Source organism: Candoia aspera, chromosome 4, assembly GCF_035149785.1.
Source record: "Candoia aspera isolate rCanAsp1 chromosome 4, rCanAsp1.hap2, whole genome shotgun sequence".
NCBI lineage: Eukaryota > Metazoa > Chordata > Lepidosauria > Squamata > Boidae > Candoia > Candoia aspera.
Genome location: NC_086156.1, coordinates 105,001,575 through 105,022,502, shown reverse-complemented (window position 1 = coordinate 105,022,502; position 20,928 = coordinate 105,001,575). Strand labels below are relative to the sequence as shown.

Genomic DNA, 20,928 nt, shown 5'->3' with positions numbered 1-20,928 from the left:
CCATCAGCGAACCGTTCCCCACATCTTGTGTGCTCAACCGGACACGTGAACATCACACTAAAGAGGGCTAAGTTCCACTTCATTCTGCACTGATCAGCTCCTACTTCAAGGGTTGGGTCTAGTTCTGGGTCCAACACTTTAAAAGGGATTCAGAGAAACCGGGGAAGGTTCAGAGAAGAGCAGCAAGGATGACTAGACAACAGACATAAAATCCTATGAAGACAGTGATGCAACTTAAAAGTGTTTATCTTTGAGTGGTGAAGGAGGAGGATCTCAGAAAAGGGATCACAGGGAAGGCCAGGACTGGTTCTTTCTCCTTGCACAGTGCAAGAGATGGAATATTAAATTTACATTACAGGAAAGCAGATTCTGAGTGGACATTAGGAAGAAAAATGCCTAATAGTAAGAGTCGTTCAAGGATCAGACCAGTGAGTCAAAGAGATAGCCCAGATGTGTTCAAGCAGAGATGCCTGCCCTAAGCAGAGATTAGACTTTATGGTCTCCATGGCTCACTCAATCATGATGCTTTAATTTGTAGGTTTTTTGCTATCATTGGGGTGCTGATGCTGTTTAAAGGGCATAAATGTACAAAGGGCATCAAATTCTAGCAAACCATCCTGGTTGCTTAAGCCACATAAATACTTTAATGAAATACAAATACCTGAAGATAAAACAACTGTGGCGGATACCTGCAGAAAATCCAGGGTGGGCCCCGCAGACCTCTATACATTGCCAGACTACGATTTCCAACAACACAACTGAAAACAAGTGACCCTCCCTCTGTCCCTTATTGCCCATTTCCACTGCAAAAGTTTGTGCCTGTTTTGCTGGGGGTGCAGGTCACTTGTTTTTAAATAGGCTTGAGAAAATCAATTAGTATTAAAGTAATATTCATGCTTATGAGGAGGCCCTTTTAAAAAGGTTGAACAAAAGAAGACCCCAAAAAGAGGGAGAACTAAATGACAATTTATGACTTCCTACCAACCGTTACGGGATTCTTCTGTTCACTGTGGTCCTTCTGGGCAGAAGTGGGGCAAAATATACTTCGGCCTTGAACGTAAGGTCTTCCTGTTACATAGCAGCAGGAGATCAAGATGAGAGTTCGTCCAGGAATGGGGGCTATGTTATGCCGAACTGATAATCCAACTGCTGTCTCTAGAGCCTGACGGTAGCGTTGCAGGAGGTCGTGGGTGTAGTGCAGGTCTCTGTCAGACACAAGATTGAGAAAGAAGAATGTCTAGAAAAAGGAAATATGATTTCCTTGTTCCTTGGTTCAGGTGGATCAAGGTTAGGGTGGCTGATTCACAGAAGGAAGCCATCTTTTGTTGAGTGGGGGGGGGCACAAACCCATCCAAGGATGGATTTGCTACAAGGGATGTCAGGAGCCCCAGTGGCAGAAAATAAGAACACCAAGAAAAAAGTATATCAGTGGATATTAGGAAAGGTGGCTATGTGAACCCCACATCCAATAGCAATATACCTCTGAATCAAGGAGGCTGCAGATAAATGCAGCAGCCTTAGCCTAGAAGTCACACTGGGCTGGGGGCAGCTGGAAGCTGGACTAGACTGACCTTGGACCCCATCAGGCCAACAAATACTTTGTTGGGCACTGTTGGGCTTCAGGGTCTAGTGACCGTGATCTAAAGCCTACACCAAATTCTTCATTCTCCATCTCCAGAACCTCCGCTGTGCCAGAAGGCAAGGATGGTCCTGGCTGCACCACCAGTACCTGGATTTAAGCAGTTTCTTCTTCTCCTTCTTCACCATCTGGAAAATTAGCGGGACTTCCATGCAGCCACGCAGGTATCGGGGTTTTCCAAACTCTGCTGGTAGTTTCATTTGCTTTAGGATCTTCGTGATGATCTCTCTGTTACATGGAAAGGGCTCGTCTAAAAGAAGAAAAAGATGTCCAAGGAAGCAAGAAGGAAGATCTCTTTTTCCCCGTTTGAAAATAGATACTTCCATCCATAGGTAATCTAGCAAATCACATCATCTTTTTTTCCTTCTTTGACATTCATAACTCATCTTAATGATCTTCATCTACTTCTCTTGCCTTCATCCTTCCCACTTCTTTCTCTCTGCTGGGTTCCCTTTGCAAGTCTGAATGCAACATTTAGAGCTGAGGGAATCATAGCTGCTTCATTGAAACAGCTTTCTTATGTTTCCATCAGGTACCACCATCCTTCTTCAAAAATCTGGCTATTTACTGCATACCAGTTTTCTCCACCAGCAGAGGGCCTTGTCATGCAGCAGAAAGTTGGATCATACATCCATGTGCATGAAACAGAAGACATTGCTTCCTTCTTGTGTAACAGTTCAAACTCTGAAACCATATACATACTATTTTTCCACGTAACATAGAAATACTGGTTTCAAAACTTGGCTCACAAGGATGCACTGAAAAAAATTCAGAACAGCCCCACAGGACAAAATGACTTAGGAGGAACTTTCCAATGTTAATAAACAATTCCCAGCCATTCAACCCATGTAAATACTCCTCACCCTTTTTTTTAAGGTCTTTTTCTAGGTCCAAAATGACTTTGTACGCTGTAAGGAACCGAAAAGGAAGCTGCCTGCTGTGGATGACAGAGTCCTGGAGGGACAGAGGAACACCAAAGATAGAAGCAGGAGGGAAATTATTAACATTAAAGTACAGAATAATCTACTATGAACTTCTCCCAGAAGAGCACCTGCCAGATACGTGGATTTCAGTTCCCCAAAGGCTCAGGAACAACTATGCTGGCTGAGGAATTCTGGGAGTTGTAGTCTACACATATGGACAATGTCCAGGTTGAAGTTGAATGACCTAGTAAGAAGACATCTTTAGGAAGAACTGAAGTCTGTATAGGGAGGCTGTGTGGAAGGAATGTCCTTTACATCACAGGGGAATCTGATAGTACAAAAATGTATTCTGTTAGACTTCAGAGCACAAGCAATCAGTGGAAGCCTGAACTCTTTGCCCATATTGTTATGGCAGCAAACCATGGTTTGTGCCAGGTATTTCCCACGTCTTCCCTTTTTGATGGTCTCCTTGAAGAAAAAATAATGGCTGCCATTCATAATGATGGAAAACATATAAAGGGTGAGTTCACACAGGATTCACAGAATACAATAGCAGGGTTCAGCTAGTGTACTAGACCTTATTATGATTTAATGGGATAGCCTGCTTCAATGCAACATGCATAGACAATAGCATAACCCAGCGGTCTCCAACCTTTCTGGCACCAGGGACCGGTTTCGTGGAAGACAATTTTTCCACGGACCGGGGGTGGGATGGTTTCGGGCAGGGCTGGAAGCGGCTGAGGGCAGTGAAGGCGCAGGAAGGAAGGCTTTTCTGGTGGTCCGGCTGTGCAAGGCTTGGAAGGTCTTCCAGTTCTGGATCCTAAGAGGCGAGGTCTGGAAGCTGAGCCTGAAGAATGCTTGTCCCCGACAACACGTTCCTCTTTTTCCCTGACCTTTTATTCTTTTTTCTTTGTGCCATTTGGAGGTAGCAGCCAATGGGCTTGCTTTCTTTTTGGTGCTCTTTCTAACTGTCAAGCTGGGCTCTGTTGCAACTTTTCTGCCATTGCTGCAGAGCTCAGCACTTTTCCCTGCCGTTGCTGCAAAACTCAGACTGCATTCTAACAGAGAATCTACTGCCGCTGGGTAATCAGCGGCTTCAGGAACATTTACTTTTTATTATTGTCTTGGATATTTTTATACTGTTTGTTACGTGTGTGCTGTTTTTATTCAATTGCTGTGAGCTGCCCAGAGTTGCTTTCTGTGAGACAGCAGGCTATATAAATTTGAGTAACAAATAAATAAATACAGAGCCCCCAAATTTCTCCTCCATAGAGCTCAAACCTCCCCCTAGATGAAAAGCCTGAAAATCAGCAACGTAAGTGCCCACAAGGGAGGCAGAAAACACTCAAAAACCATAGTGCATACCAATCTATATATTTACCACTAAAATATATAAATATATAGTAAATTCGCACAAAAGAAAACTAGATGCACTTCTATCCACATCAGAGCGCTGCCCACCTGCTCCCCATTGGGGGGTTTTCCCCACACCCCAAAAAAGGGCAGCCCCAACCAGCAAAGACTCCCTGCTTCTGATCTAATGCAAGAGATTTTGGCCATCAGTCCTCTAACTTCTCTTCTCTCTCATATACAGGTAGTCCTTGTTTAGCAATTGCCTTGTTTAGTGGCTGTTCACAGTTATGACAGTGATGAAAAAAGTAACTTTATGACCATTCCTTCCATTTACAACCTTTGCAGGCTGTACAGGAGGAAAATTCTGAGAGTGCCTTGGACTGCAAGAAGATCAAACCAGTCCATACTCCAGGAAATAAAGCCAGACTGCTCACTTGAAGGAATGAGATTAAAGGCAAAACTGAAATCCTTTGGCCACATAATGAGAAGACAGGACACCCTGGAGAAGATGCTGATGCTAGGGAGAGTGGAGGGCAAAAGGAAGAGGGGCCGACCAAGGACAAGATGGATGGATGATATTCTAGAGGTGACGGACTCATCCTTGGGGGAGATGGGGGTGGTGACAACTGACAGGAAGCTCTGGCGTGGGCTGGTCCATGAAGTCACGAAGAGTCGGAAGCGAATGAACAAATAAACAAAAAAAGCAAATGAAAGCTGAAGTACAATCATAAGCACAGTCATAGTGAACACTTCACTCAATGACCAAGTTGCTGGTTCCAACTGTAGTCACTAAACAAGAACTACCTGTACGCACACTCACTCTCACACATATTTAAGGAAACTTTGAACTCAGCCTGCCCCAGTTTCGTAACCCCACCCACCCAATCTGCATATGCAGATTAGGCAGTCCAGAGCACTTTACTGGCCTTAAGATCTCTTTACCGGCCTCATTCCCACTCCTGTCCTTGTCTGGACCACCATTAGCGGGGACAAATACTAATGCCCTCTATCCTGACTCCCATACCTCTACCTGACAAAGAGAAGGCGGCTTTCTGAACAAAACTTCAGGCAGACAGCTGCCACCCAGCATACCCAATCCTGACCTGAACAGATCTGTGGTCTGACCTGGCATGAAACAGCTACCTTGCATTTCTTACCTTGGTACGGATGGCCTTACCTTATCCTCAAAGCGCTTTAGGAGACATATATGGTGCCTCTCGCTGACCCCAGACCTCAGAATGCTGCGCAGGTTCCGTAGCATCGCCATGAAGGGCAGCTTCCCTGCATCTAGGAGGGAGAAGGCAGATGGCAATTGTACAGGGTGCCAAAGCTTAAACTTGGCAACCCAAGAACACTTTGGACTGGCGTTTTTAAAAAATGGGCGAAGATACAAGAACTATATCCAGTGTTTATATCTTTACCTTTCCATACATATATATATATATATTCAGGCTTGGGGGGGTGGGGGAATGGAGTAAAAGGGGGTAGAGGGGTGCCTCCCTGTCCCCCAATATCCAGTATTTTGCCACATATTTTGAAAGCATTTCAGCATCATCTGTTGTATTATACCTCCTGTTGCTATGATTGGATCCTACTTCACACTTCCAATTTAGAAGATTTCCATTTAAAGCTAGGAAGGAATTTTCACCACTGTTGTTGTTACATTGTTCATCATGACACTGTTATTACCACTGTACATTATTACATTTTGTTTTAACCTTGTTACTTAACACAGAAGTGTATTAACTGAAGGTATAACTCAGAGCTGTATAAGATTAGCATGACTCTGTAACCTTTAATAAATATATAGTATAGTATATAGGATTGTAACTTATGAAGTTACGCAATATATTAGAAATTAAAATATAGCATAATGTAATGTGATAGAAACACAATTATCACACCACTGCAACATTTGTTTGTAAAAGTTTCCAAGCTTGTTCCACACCTATGGCATCTCCCAAACCTCTTTTGATCATATGCCTTCAAGTCAGTTTCAACTCTTAGTAATCACACAGATTACTTTTCTCCAGGATAATCTGTCCCCAACCTGATCCTTCAGGTCTTCCCACAATGCACCCATGGCCAGTGTTATCAAGCCTATCCATCCTGCTCCTGGTTGTTCTCTTCTTCTCTTTCCTTTCACCATTCCCAGCATTAGAGCCTTCTCAAGGGAACTGGGTCTTTGCATTACAGCTAGTCCTCAGATTATGACAGCAATTGAGACTGGAATTTCTGTTGCTAAGCGACGCAGTCCTAAGATGCAATGCCACGTGACCACATCACTTAGTGATGCCAATCTCAGCAGTCCCAGTCACTGTCATAACCCCAGGACTGTGGGGATCATTAAGCGGGAAGAGGCAGGAGTCCCGGGCAAGGAGCATGGAGGGGTGCATGTATGCCATGGGCAGGCGCTAAAGAGAGTGGGTGGGCTGCGGGCAGTCACACACCACATAGTGCAGGCAGGTGGAGGGGTGCTACGGAGAATGAGATCCCTAGGATCTTGTATTCCATAGCAGGGGTCCTCAGGAGAATAAGGAGTGGGAGCAGGAGCGACTTACATCCTCCCTGCTGGCTTCCCCACTGACTTTGCTCATGGGAAGCCAGTATGAAAGGTCACAAATGGCGACCATGTGACCGTAGGGTCATAAGTGTGAGCCAGTTGCCAAGAGCTCTAATTGCAATTACATGACTGTGGGGATGCTGTAAAAGCCAGAACTTCAAGGACCAGTCATAAGTACCACTCATTCAGCGCCGCTGTAACTTTGAATGGTCGCTGAACAAGCGGTCGTAACTCAAGGACTATCTGTACATTTGTTCATGCTTATTTTCCATGTTTCTACTATAATTCTGTCCAATCCCATATTGGGACCAGCATGCCACTCTGTGATTTCAGGGTCCTACTAGTGATATGAGCACATAAGAAAGAAAAGAAAATAGTCAACTCTTCCACCTACCGATCAGGTCTTCCCAGGCAGCTGCCTTGTTCCCACGGTGGCTCAGCTCTCGTTCCCAAGTCTGGGGCAGTGGCAATCTCATGCGAGTGCCAGCAAGGGTCGGGTCCCAGAGCCCTGGCAACTGACTTCGGGAAAAGGTGGGCAGATCCGAGGGGTACCTAGAGAAGAGGAAGGCTGTGAACTCAAGGTCTCCAGAATGAAACATGAGGAGAATGACAGTCAACTTTCACGTGGACCAACTAATGGGCACTGCCTACCACAAGTCTCGTAAAAGGAGATTTGGGTAAGATGAATGGCAGGGATTGCAATGTTTTCTAAGCATGAAATATTTTTTTTGAATATATAAGAATGCCACACAATACCTCCGAACAGGGTGCTTTGCGAAGCAATTTTACACAAGCAAAGCTCCTCTCCTTGAAATATTGAACCAGGCGCATCCACTTCAGGGCTCACACGGGATATCAGAAGCTAAACTTGGCTTGTCTGTATATATGTATGCACGAAGAGCCACTTCACTAGTGCCATTCTGTGTGTGTCACAGACCAGAGGACACAGCTGTCCCCACATTTTGATTGCACTGGCATGCTTCAGAAAGTGCCCCTTTCATACAATTTGCAGAGCGGTTGAGTGATAAAAGCTTCCTACCTTTCTAAGAAGACCTAACCTGAACCTCAGAAGAGATGCAGATCCTAAGGACCTCCAAAGCCTTGGGGTGTGCTCCCTAGACTATCTCCAATTTTTTATTATTTATTTATTTATTTATCCATCCATCCATCCAGTTTATATAGCTGCCCATCTCACAGAACAAGTGACTCTGGACAGCGTACAACAGTTACTTTGCAATTTCCCAGCTAATATTTTAGCCCTGTTTCTATGGGTTTTTAAAACTTCAAAACATTTTTAAAAACATCACGTTAGCAAACTTATTAGCACCTGGAACACTCTTCCACTCGCTGGATACCCTCCAGCGACAGCAAAAACACTCTGCCTACAAATCCCAAAACCCCCAATCCAGTCGCGTCAGCTGAGAACTGCCCCCAAGCTGTCACTTCTTACAAGATTTATGGAGAAAAACCAGGAAGGATGGGGAATAACGCAGTGTAAATTTTTATCCAATTTAAAATCCATGGAATCCTGTCTGGTATTTGTACCAGTCAGGATTACCATTGTACCATTAGCTGGCTGCAGCCACTGTTGGGAAAAAGTGCCATTCGAAGTCTTAGAGTCGCCCTCCACTTAGAGGAAATTATGTGTCCCTGTTGAAACCTCAAGACAGATGCTGCACCAGGCTTCCAAGTGTTGTCCCAGCTGCACCCAGGCAGTCTCACCTCCGTCCCAAGAGACTCATAACGTGCTGAGCTGGCTCAGAGATGTGAAGGCGGTGGATCAAATTCTTCAGGGAGAAGCAGTCTTTGGCAGCTGCTTTCTCTTTCGAATCCAAGCTCTCTCGAAACTACAAAAATCAAAAGCGGAGAATCAAGCAATCTGCATCTTAACAGTTACAGGAACCCACCCACCCACCTACCTTGAAAACAGCTTACGTTGGTGGACCTGCGAGAAGGCTAAAAAGTTTTGGGACCAAATATGTAATATTACACAAAAGATTCTCAAAGTGAACATACAAAAAAAAAAAAAAAAAAAAGAAGCCCAGAAATGTTTCTCTTGGGTTTGATGGAGACGGAGTTAGAGCAACAACACGGAAATTTACTTTTGCATATGATTACAGCTGCAAAACTTCTATATGCACAACGATGGAAAGATCCACATATACCTACAGTGGAAGACTGGATTATTAAATTAATGGATTTGGCCCAAATGGCAAAACGGACAGCTTTGATAATAGAGAATACTGTCTCTGGACTCATCGCTACTTGACAACCACTTTTAGACGACTTGCGTGTGATGGAAAAAAACGAAGCTTTAATTGTGGGTTTTAGTGACTAAGGGTTAACTTTGAAAGAAACGGTATTAATATGGTTTAATTACGGGTCAGAGATTGTATCTCAAATTGTATTTATATCGCTTATTGGAGAAATCGGAAATCATCTTTCGTTTCTTCACTTTTATAGTGCAGAGGGACTTTAGAGTCCCTCTTTTGGGGGAGATGGGCGGTAATTAAATTTGAATGAATGAATGAATGAATGAATAAATAAATAAATAAATAAAGTCCCTTCTTCGTTTGTTAGCTATTTTCTCGTTTCTCTATATTTGTTATATTGTATTTTAACTATGTATCTTGAAATTGAATGAAGTTCTTATAAAAGGGAGGGGGGGAGAAAACAGCTTAGATTTACAAATGGCTGGGGTGGGGGGGCATCTCGATGCATGCTTTGATAGTACCAGGCCTTGAATTGTTCAAAATTAAGAGCAAAGCACAGGGGAACACATTCCTCCCTTCCTCCTCCCAGAGCACTTACTGTTTTCTGCAAGGTTTCACATTTTGATGCAAAGTCTTTGTTCCGACCTAGTCTGTGATTTTTCCAGTTATCCCAAGGTGTAGTCCTAGGCTGCCAAAGAAACAAAACTTCCAAAGTAAATAATCTTGCCCCTGGCGTTCTAGAAGGCTCCATATTAGAGATGAAATTGATATGGAGACTTAAGGTAAAGGTAAAGGTTTCCCTTGACGTAAAGTCCAGTCGTGTCCGACTCTAGGGGGCGGTGCTCATCTCCATTTCAAAGCCGAAGAGCCGGCATTTGTCCGTAGACACTTCCATGGTCATGTGGCCAGCATGACTCACGGAACGCCGTTACCTTCCCGCCGAAGCGGTACCAATTAATCTACTCACATTTGCATGTTTTCGAACTGCTTGGTGTGCAGGAGCTGGGACGAGCAACGGGAGCTCACCCCGCCGCGCGGTTTCGAACCGCCGACCTTCCGATCGACAGCTCAGCGGTTTAACCCGCAGCGCCACCGCGTCCCACTAGACTTAGACAAGCCTTTATTAGCACAAATTTCATAGATTTACAGTTCTGGCCCTCTTGGTCACAAAAGGAGTACTGTTTCCTGTTCTACCCCCAAAAGATAAAGGATTTCCAGAAATGGGAAAAAAAGAGAGGGCAAAAAGTATCTTTCAGTTCAAAGCATTTCCAAAAGCTTGATATAGCATTTTTCAATGTTTACAGGTTGAAAATTTGCTTAACGACCACTTGTTCACGGCAACTGTTCAAAGTTATGACGGTGCTGAACAAGTGGAAGTTACGACTGGTCCCCATACCTGTGGCCATCACAGCGTCCCTGCAGTCACGACCATGATTCAGGTGCTTGGCAGCTGGCTTGCGATTATGACATCACAACATCCCACGGTCACATGATTGTCATTTGCAACCTTCCCTGACAGCTTCCGACAAGCAAAGTCAATGGAGAAGCTGGCAGGAAGTTGCAAATGGTGACCACATGACGTCATGCTTAACAACTGTGTGGGATTCACTTAATGACAGCAACCGAATTGCCAGAACTGCCATCAAAAGTTGGCATGGTCAGGTGATATTGCGCTTTACAACTGCGTCACTTGGTGACAGAATTGCAGTCCCAATTACTGTCATTAAGCGAGGACTGTTCAGAGTGCTGGAAAGCATTTGGCCCAAGAGATCAGAAAAAACACACCAGGCATTTCTATAAAAATAAGTGTATTTATAAAAAGCATAAAACATAAACAGTTTCCATATCCAGAGCTGGATAGGCACAAAAGCTTCTTACATTAACATATTTACAAGCTCATACACACGTGCTGAGCTGAACAAACTGCTGCTGGAAGGGAGGCTGCAAAAACAAAACTAAAACCTTCTTACGGCAAGTTCCCCCCAGGCAATCAGCAGCTTTATCTTATATGGTCATCTTCTTCACACCCCAACCTGAGGACAATTAAATCTGACCTTCTCACCCTGCCAAAATGATTTGTTACCATAGTAACTTCTCTGCAGCTAAAATTTCTTGCAGAAAAAAACCATATACCAACAAGGACTACCTGTATTCTTACCATCTCTTACCACAACAACCACATTAGACTAATTATTGGGGAAAAGGGACATACAAACATTCAGATTCACAGCCACTTGTCCTTCTTTCAAACAGTTGGCTCCCCTTGCCCACTTCTGCATTAGCAAAGTTAGTGCAGGATTTCTCTCTGCATCAAAATTGCTGCTCGCATCCCTTGCAGAATATTCGAGGGGACCTCCGATGGGTCCGAACATTCAACTCGTGTGAAGGAAGGCAGGAGACAGTCCACTTACAGCCTTAAAAAGTCTAACCAACTTAGAAGTCCAAAACTCTACCTTTGTAGTCTTTGGCTTATGACGTTTCTTGCCCTGGCACTTGCGCGTGTTGTACTTGGCCAACTGATAGGCATCAAACTGCCGGAATTTATCAGCCATTCCAGCGCGGAGGCAGGAAGGCATGGGAGCCAGAGTTCCTTCTTCCCCTGCTAGGCTCTGCACACAGAAGAGAAGGAAAAGGGCACCATGTGGCAAAGAAAAAGAGTTCCATCTTGGATTAAATCTGGAACTCCCTGCTGAAGGATTCTAGGAGCGGCAGGAGGACGTGGGATGTGTTCTCACCTGATAGAGCCTGGCTACCTGCATCCAGTCCGACGGGAGCTGCACTGCATGGCAGAAATAGCGCCGCAGATGTGGGCGGCAGGGCAGGAGGAAGGACGCCAACGCCAGGAGGAAATTAGCTGTACTGCGGATGTTCAGTTCTTGGCGAGCATATAGGGCGACCTGAGAAGAGAGAAAGAGAGCATACAGGTGGGCAAAGGCAGTTGAATCCTTATATGATTGGGACGATTAGGAATCCTAATATTTAAGAATACCTGGTCGGTAATATTTAAAGATTCAGTTGCATGCAAAGGTTTAGGCACCCCTTAGGTTTCAAAGAGTCCCTAAATAAACAGCAGCAGGCAAACCCTCAACATGGTACAAGGTTAAATCACAACATCGTTCTGCAATTTTGAAAGCATACTTGCTATTTATGTGCAGAGATTTACAGATTCAAAATGAGAAAACTGTACTATGGCAGGTGCAAAAGCCTGGATGCCCTTTCTGTCAGAACTCTGTAATAGTTCTGTTTTGCAGAAATAACAGCTTCCAAGTATTTCCTGCAACCAGCTAAGAGTCTTTCTAGTCTCGTTTTGGGAATGCTTTCCTACTCTTCCTTGCAGAACTCTTCCAGCCGAGAAATATTCTTAGGTTTCCTTGCACATACTGCATGTTTTACGTTATCCAAAATACTCAACTCCAGGGACTGGGAAGGCCATTCGAAAACTTTTATGTTAGAATCATAGGGTTGGAAGATTTTGGAGGTCTTCTAGTCCAACCTCCTGTCCAGTGCAGGAATCCTCATATCATTCTGTACAAATGGTTGCCTGTCTTTTCTTGAAAACCTTTGCTCATGGTTGATTTGAAGATGTGTTTCAGATCATTCGACTTAACATTTTGACTATTATAATAATAGGCACTTACTAAAGGTTTTGGTTATTCTATGATACCTAAAACAAAGCTGCCAACCCATAAAATTGGGGAAATCAATCATGTACAGAAAAATGGCACAATCAGAGCTAAACCTATGCAACAGTTACAAGCAATCTTTCCCATGGACCACCTCTTAGGTCCAGGGATATCCATGGTGCACAGCTGCTCCTAATGCCTCACACGTCCCACCACCCAACCCTCAAGCCCAGGCTCCACAGCCACCTTTCATACCTTGAGGATGAATTCAGGTTCACATTCTGCTAGACTCTTACATATTTTCATCAGTTCCTGCTGCAGCAACCCTGGAGGATTCCCAAATGTTGCCCCTTCCACCAGTGAGCAGCAGACCAAGCTCAAGAGCATTAGCTAAAAAAAAAGAAAAAAGAGGGGGGAACGAAGAGAGAAAGACTTAGGTAGCACTCCATGGGAATTTGCTTACCAATTCCAAATTTCTAGTCCATGAGAGACTGCTCAACTATTAGAGACACAGAGAAAACAAAACTATGAAAACATTAAAAAAAATTCCAGACTGAATAGAACACTGGAACAAAAGAATGCAGAACTGTTATTCCTGCCTGCAAAGCTGATGAGTTGCAAAGCAACTGCACTTACATTCTCTGTTATTATAGCCACAAAAATGGGAAAGATCATGGCACAATCAAACATTGGGTGCTGCTACTACTGCAGCTGGCCCCTTACTTTCTGCTCTTTCACAGCTAGCCCTTCAACATCCTCCTGTATCTCCGCCAACAGGGTGTCATCCTCCTCCTGTGACTGTTCCAACTCATCCTCTGGCATTGTGAGAACATATCCTGGGATGCCACTGAATGTATCCATCTCATCCTCTTCTTCCTACCATCGGACAAAAGAAAAACACCATTCACCATTAAGCTACTAGGTCAAGTCAACCTACAAGCAATGGCCAGCACCTAAATAGGAAAGCAGGAGATGCTGCTATTCTGAAGTTTAGATTTCCATGCCATCTCCTCCATCTGGTTTTCCAAAAGCATGCAAAGTGTGTCGGTGGTGCCATTCAAGATGCATAATAGAGGAATGATTTGTTAAACAGCTGGTACCAATGAGTGCTAAGGAAGTCAGGGAGCTCTCAGCTCCAAGTCCCCCTAAAATGCATGGGAGGGATATTGCAGCACACCAGCACCCATCATTGGAAACCTTCAGGGAGAATTAATTATTGGCTCAAAACTAATCTAAGCTCTCTAGTAGGGCTGTGCAGGGATCTGAACTCAAAGGACAACATGCAATTCGCAGTGCACAAAGCACCTGTCAGATACACCCTAAATCAAAGGTGTCTTTTCCCAAGATCACATAGTGCAATCCCAAGAAAACACACCTTTGATTTAAGCTATTCCTGACAGGTACTACACATGCTTTGAATCACACTTTGCATTTCAAATCCAGATCACTGCCTAGCCATCCTCTCTAACTCATCTCAGACAGAGCAGCCTTCCCAAACCTGTGCTCTCCAAATCAATGAGTTGGTACTATAATACTAGTAGATAGTAGATGTTGCACAACCCCCTCAATTCAGCCTCAGTCTACCATTAATCAGCCCACTGACACTGATCTGGAGCAAGAAATTTTTTAGCATTCAGAGCTGATGATTCTCCTACATGTAGAAACTAAATAGGCTCACCCCAAATTAGCACTTGGATGAGAGACTACCAGGAAGTCCTAGTGCAGTAATTTGAGAAATACTCTACTACAAAGTAGTTCAGGGAAGTAAGAAAAAAAACCCTATCTGGAAGAAGACAATGGCAAACCATTTCAATAATGACAATAATTTCTTCCTCCTCATGGAATCCATACAATCAAACCCCAAGCACACAAAAACCTCTTCTGCATTGTTATTAAGAAATCAATATGGAATGTATCCATGAAGTCGCCAGGAGTCAAACTCAGCGTGAAGGAGACTTGACACGGTACCCAACTTCTACAACTAAAGTTGAAGCTGTATTTCCTTCCTGAGTTTTACTCTTACCTGGAGATCCTCCAGTTCATGGCAGGATCCAGAAGCCTCCTCCCAAACTCTACAATCTGGTGGCAAGCCAGTGGCGCAGAGTTTTTGCCAGGGATGGAGTGAGAAAGCTTTCAAAAGCTCTGAAGAATCCAGAGGGAGATCTGATGGAACAACAGGGAGCAACAGGCGAGCTCTGGATTCTTCCAGCCCCGGAAAAGTAAGTCTAGATGATGGGGGCTCTCTTAGGAGCGGGTTTTCCAACCACAGCAAGTTCGGCCGAGAGAAGGCACAGTACGAGAGCGATTTCTTAGCCCTGATTTGCATAAATTGAGATATCTGGAAAAGGAACAATAAAAGCACCATGTGCAGCAATGGTGTCAAACAGACTCCCCAGCCCAACCCCCAAGTATTCCTCAATCCACTATATGCACCCCTGATTTGTCCTTGCCCAGCAACAGCTCCCTTACCATTAATCTGCTTCGTTCCTGGTTCTTGTTTCTTTCCAACATCTGTCTGGCCTCTGCGACATCGTCGCTCTCCATAGATCCCGCTGGGCCTTTCCACAAGCTTTCCATGCACGCCAAACCAAGGGTCTCTGCCTCACCCACATCCTTCTGCTGGGACACAAGCAGACACATCTAAATAAGCGGAGCAGCAGCAACTGAATTCAAATATTAGCACGGTTCCTTTCTTCTTTCTGATACTCTGAAAATTACCCTTGGTAATCTGGCAGGAGAGCTGCATCTGAAAAAGGTCTCCTTCAAGCTGAACTTAACTTCTAGGGACATCACAGATGTCTCCCTGCAATTGTCTCCCTGCAATTTTCTTGGCCACGTGACAGAAGCAATCTGCCACTGGCATTTTCTAGGATGTTTTTTCATCTTCCTGGTCTAGTTTACATCTCTGGGACTTCCTTGTGGTCTCCCATTCTATCTAGACTTAACCCTTCTTACTTTTCAAATGCAGAGGTCAACCAGGGGCTGCCACTTGCCTAGGTATGACCTTCAGACCCTCACTAATTTTGTTTCCCACAATTCTGTGTGGTTAGGAAAAAGCCACAATAGTTAAATCAACTAGCCAGGAATCCACATTAAGCCAACACCTATTAGGAATACTTTTCACAGAAGCTTTCCACAGGATCTTAGCTGTACCTTATCATGCTAAGCAGCCAACATGGAACATTTAGGATCAAGGAAGCATTTGGGATCAAGGCTCACCAACTGTTTTGGGACCAGCAACTGCCTGGCCCTGGGTAACAGATTTCAGAGGACCTACCCATGATCCTGGAAGACGGATAGGATTCAAAAGTCGAGCCCGGGATTCCTCCAGTCTTTGGAGAATATGGGGAACAGGAGAATTAGCATGGGCAGAAGGCTTCTCCACACAAAGGAGAGCAGAGGGATCCATAGGCCTCGTGGGAAAGGTCAACGGGGGATTCAATCTCTGCAGAAGAAAAAGTAAAGGCAGTGCTTGTGTGCCAGAGAAAAAGCCCTGTTGTGAACAGCTCGTTTTCAAAACTAGGCATGCAAATCCAGTTGGCAAGCTTACCTTTAAAACTGTCTCTTTAAAGACACAAGACTTGCCTTTTCTTAAGCAAAACCGAGGTGCCTTTAGTTTACTTTTAAGCAAATGCAACAGGGCTTAATTGATCCCCTACAGCACCCGGGCAACTTTAAGATGTGTGGACTTCAACTCCCAGAATTCCCCATCCACATCCTAAAGTTACCCAGGTTGGGAAACACTGCCCTAGCAATCTCAGCAGATAGGGCTCCCCGCTCTTTAATCAGAGACAAGGAGGAATAACACTCTGCAAAAAGGCTGGTCTTCAGAATGGGTGAAACCAAACATTTCAGCCTTTGTTTTGCTAAGAAAATCAATTACAAATCAACTATGATAAAACCAAAATTTGAGTTTTTGAAAAAAAAAAAAAAGTTAAAAAGTACATCTGGAAAATTTGAGATCATATGATAATGGAAGTAGAGAATTTTAGTTATTTGGGCATTTTATTTAACCATGCTCTATCCTGGGAACATCACTGCAAGGCAATACTTCTACTATGCAAAAAGCAAAATCTACTATGATGGCCTTGCTTCAGTATTTTTATCCAAAAGGAGGGAGATTTGTTCCTGCAGCAATACAGGTTTTCAGTTCAAAAACTGCCATCTCAAATTTTATATGGAGCTCCAATCTGAATTACATTTGCTAATAATAACAAAGCCCAATCGCAGGTGAAATTCTAAAGATCTCTTTTAACTGTTCCAAGATGTGTTCCAAATTCTGTTATTTTCCTGGAAACGAGGCAATGCCCTTTGAAAACAATGACTTGGTTAACCGCTATTAAGTTTTCATTGCAAATATATGTATTTAAAAACAAGGAAGGATTGCTTCAGGAAATCCCAAATGAGTCTTTTGTATATATATGGTTTAAACAGGTGACCCAAAAGATTAGTCAAATTGGTATTGACCATGATTATTTATTTTCCAGTGGTATGACATCAGCATTTCATTGTATTAAACAAAGATTTTAGGACAATTCAGTATAGGAATTAACAGCTAAGACCAAAGTTTAAGTGCTCACCTGTAACGAATCAGTTACAGATATACTTTTCAGCTCCCTAAATATCTGAACAGTAAGAACAGACCACGGAACAACGGACTGGTTTAAGATTGGGAAAGGAGTACGGCAGGGCTGTATACTCTCACCCTACCTATTCAACTTGTATGCAGAACACATCATGCGACATGCTGGGCTTGAGGAACCCAAGGCTGGAGTAAAAATCGCTGGAGGAAACATTAACAATCTCAGATATGCAGATGATACCACTTTGATGGCTGAAAGTGAAGAGGAACTGAGGAGCCTTATGATGAAGGTGAAAGAAGAAAGTGCAAAAGCTGGCTTGCAGCTAAACCTCAAAAAAACCAAGATTATGGCAACCAGCTTGATTGATAACTGGCAAATAGAGGGAGAAAATGTAGAAGCAGTGAAAGACTTTGTATTTCTAGGTGCAAAGATTACTGCAGATGCTGACTGCAGTCAGGAAATCAGAAGACGCTTAATCCTTGGGAGAAGAGCAATGACAAATCTCGATAAAATAGTTAAGAGCAGAGACATCACACTGACAACAAAGGCCCACATAGTTAAAGCAATGGTGTTCCCTGTAGTAACATATGGCTGCGAGAGCTGGACCATAAGGAAGGCTGAGAGAAGGAAGATCGATGCTTTGGAACTGTGGTGCTGGAGGAAAATTCTGAGAGTGCCTTGGACTGCCAGAAGATCAAACCAGTCCATCCTCCAGGAAATAAAGCCAGACTGCTCACTTGAGGGAATGATATTAAAGGGAAAACGGAAATACTTTGGCCACAGAATGAGAAGACAGGACAGCCTGGAGAAGATGCTGATGCTAGGGAGAGTGGAGGGCAAAAGGAAGAGGGGCCAACCAAGGGCAAGGTGGATGGATGATATTCTAGAGGTGACGGACTCGTCCCTGGGGGAGTTGGGGGTGTTGACGACCGACAGGAAGCTCTGGCGTGGGCTGGTCCATGAAGTCACGAAGAGTCGAAAGCGACTAAACGAATAAACAACAACAACAAAATATCTGAACAGTTTATATTTAAGTAACTACAGAATAGCTTTTTCAAAAGCCAGGTTAAATGTGTTGCCATCAAATATGCTATATGGTAGATTTCAAAAAATCCCCATCTCTCAAAGATTTTGTCCCTGTAATGGTACTGATCTTGAAACAGTGGATCATATTTTATTGTATGGTGAATTTTATAAGTCTTTGGCAGGAAGTTATCTGACCAATTTTAAAATCAAAACCAGGAAGAGATACTTCTGAATATGTTAAAATTTTACTTGCAGATGAAAATCATAAAATTACAGGCATAACAGCCAAATTTTTAACTATGGCTAAAAACAAGGTATTTAGTCATAAATCAATGAGTTGGGGTTTTAAGTGTATTATGTAATATTTATTAAATATTTTACTTGTTAAATTGTTTTACCTAATGTCAAATTTTGGATTATATTTGTGAATGGTTATTTGGGCCTTTTGGCGGTTAATAAAATTGATTGATTGATTGACTGACTAGCATCTGCAGGTGCTATAGTGGCCAACATGGATTAGACACCTCCCGTGCTGCTGAAGATGGACTGATGGTTTCTATTCAAAGTAAGGTTGGCAGGTAAACCTAAAATAGACTATGTGATTTCTACTAAGAAGGACTTATGGGATGCAAGGTGAGACCAGGAGAAGACTCAGCAAGACGTCCAAAGGCACAATCAAGAAGGAATGCTGAAATGGAATAGCACCATGGGATACTCTTTGAGAAGGCCATGGGTCAGAAGACAAATAGAAGAACAGAAGATCAGAGCTTTACCTGCCCAAGAATCAACAGTCAACCCCAGGTCACCTGTCACTTCTGCAGACTGTAAGGGATGGTGAACCACCAATTCATTTCAGAAGCCCTTTCTTTAAACCTAGATGGGGAAATAGGAATAGACTTAGTAATTTGCGGCACAGAGGGGTTCTTATATGCTAGCCAAACACACATGCCCCCACTCCCACACATTGTGCTTTGCCGATCATGACCTGAGCTTAAACTACTTTGTCATGCTATGCCTGGTTAGAGAAGGGGGCAAACCACCCACACAGCATAATGCAAACTCATTAGCAGCACTGAAGCTGGAAAAGTGAAAGAGCTTGGCTGTTTGGATAAGGCTTGGCTAATGCCCAAATTGCTTTTTCCTGGCTCTCACAATTAATAAAAGAAAAAAGAAAACAAAAAATTGAAACCTGTATGGTCCTGTTTTGATCAGATCCTGGAACATATCCCACCACACTGGCCCAGAGAGATCCCCGCCCTACTCAAGGCCCCAAACATCTTCCGGGTCACACAACCTTGCTCAATCCCTAATCCTCAATTTTCCCTTCACCAGGATCCCTTGTTAACTTAGTGTCACTGCCACTAATCCAGGGTGTGAGAAAAAAAGAACTTCCTTCATTTCACACATTTCAATGGGATGATGTTCTCTCTCCAAACCCATAATGGCTTCTTGTTCTTCCCTATAGATAACAGGGTAATTATTCTGGATGGCAGCTCACTATGCAAAGACTTGCCTGCCAATTCATTTACCTTCCCAGCAAAATTCAACTTGGAAAGCATGTATGAGGGAAGGAGGAAGATCAAAAGGAGTGTAAGAAAACATTAAGGCTGATATGTCAGCATTTACAATTGTACCTGTGATAATTTCTTCGCTATCCTCAATCCCTAAAAAAAGAAACAGCAGGACACCCACCCAGTGCCCCAAACCATTCCATTCCCCATAAGCCTCAACCAACATGGTTCCTAGAGGGCAGCCAGGTAACTACTACCTCAGCTTGGAAAGACAGTGATTTGTTCACACAAAAGCTGAGTCATAATATCAAGATTTATTGAACAAACCACCATTATCTGGATTCGCACGGAATGGATTAATGCCACACACAAAAATACAAGCAAACCAACCACTTTTTGTTTGTGCTGGATGAGTTTTGTGTTGGGGAGCTCTGAGGGGGAACCAGACAGAAGAAACAGCCAGGGCTGGGCTGTTGGGTGGGAGCACGTAGTTTATAAATGAACAGCCACAGTAAGACGCAGGCAAACTGCAACACCATTCCCTTGATTGCATACCCCTTTTAAAAAAAAAGGCTGAAACTCTTCCCCCGCATGTAGGAAATCTGGAGAAATAAAATCTCGAGTTCGCCAACTTTCTCCCCAGCGTCGGCGCTGCGCCTTTAATAACAAGCGCGATGGCCGAGTTCACCCATCCCCTTCAGCCACACCAAGATGCAGGGCTGCGATTGCGCGAACCCGGTCACGGCGGCTGTAAACAGCGGCTTGTGATGACTCAGCGCGCTCTGTGAATCGTGGTTCACATCCCCACGGCCTAGCTCGAGGCGTGACACGGGCAGGCAAGCGTTCAACCGTGCACAGAGATGCCCGCCAGCCGGCGGAACGTGCTTGTTTTTTTTCCCCTCCACCCCAGGATAGCTGACGCTCCCACGCCCTTTCCCTGACCAGGAAGCGGCTGCGTCTCTCCGCCCAGGGGGCAGCAAAGTCCACGGGGCTCGTCCCCGCGCCCCTCTCCCCCTGCCTCGCCCCGGAGAAGGTCCGGACCCGGACGCCGGAGAGGCACGCGCCCTCTTCTCTGCGGGCAAGCAGGCGAGGCTGCTCACCCGTTCTCCGAACGCGCCGCCGTTCCCGAAAGAAGCAAAAACGGAGAAGGAAGCAAGCGGGTCGCGGCGTCACCGTAGAGCACCGCCCTCCTCGCCGACAAACGGAATTTGGCCCGTCTCCTCCTTCTCTTGGAGGCAGCGAAGCGGGGCCTCGCCCGGCCTTTCCAAGCTTAACCCGTTGCGCTCCAAACCCGCGAAGACGCTGGGAAAGGGCCCGCGATTCCTGGCGTTAACCTGGGAGATCCCAGGCTCTTACGGGGGAACTTCGGAGGCACCCCGGAGTCCCGATCCCTTCTGTGATGTAACCCGTCCTCCCCTATTAAACAGGGATATGTCTGAATGACAATATCGAAAGTAGCATCCAGCTCACTGTAGCCGGCGACAGTGCTCTGCC

General features: G+C 44.4%; 1 protein-coding gene across 1 annotated transcript in view; it reads right to left on the bottom strand.

Annotated features, from left to right (window-relative positions):
* The window catches only part of TEP1 (telomerase associated protein 1), a 59,944-nt gene extending 39,416 nt beyond the window's left edge, over positions 1-20,528 (bottom strand). The window contains exons 1-16 of the mRNA XM_063301464.1: positions 20,377-20,528; positions 18,697-18,796; positions 15,592-15,759; positions 14,784-14,933; positions 14,338-14,652; positions 13,038-13,190; positions 12,570-12,704; positions 11,427-11,588; positions 11,145-11,300; positions 9,290-9,379; positions 8,201-8,325; positions 6,873-7,030; positions 5,093-5,202; positions 2,503-2,593; positions 1,730-1,889; positions 986-1,205 (exon numbers count right to left, since the gene is read on the bottom strand). Of these exons, the coding sequence (XP_063157534.1) occupies positions 986-1,205; positions 1,730-1,889; positions 2,503-2,593; positions 5,093-5,202; positions 6,873-7,030; positions 8,201-8,325; positions 9,290-9,379; positions 11,145-11,300; positions 11,427-11,588; positions 12,570-12,704; positions 13,038-13,190; positions 14,338-14,652; positions 14,784-14,933; positions 15,592-15,723 (2,157 nt within the window). The 5' untranslated portion in view covers positions 15,724-15,759; positions 18,697-18,796; positions 20,377-20,528. The remainder of the gene's footprint in view (positions 1-985; positions 1,206-1,729; positions 1,890-2,502; positions 2,594-5,092; positions 5,203-6,872; positions 7,031-8,200; positions 8,326-9,289; positions 9,380-11,144; positions 11,301-11,426; positions 11,589-12,569; positions 12,705-13,037; positions 13,191-14,337; positions 14,653-14,783; positions 14,934-15,591; positions 15,760-18,696; positions 18,797-20,376) is intronic.
* Positions 20,529-20,928: the final 400 nt, after the last annotated feature.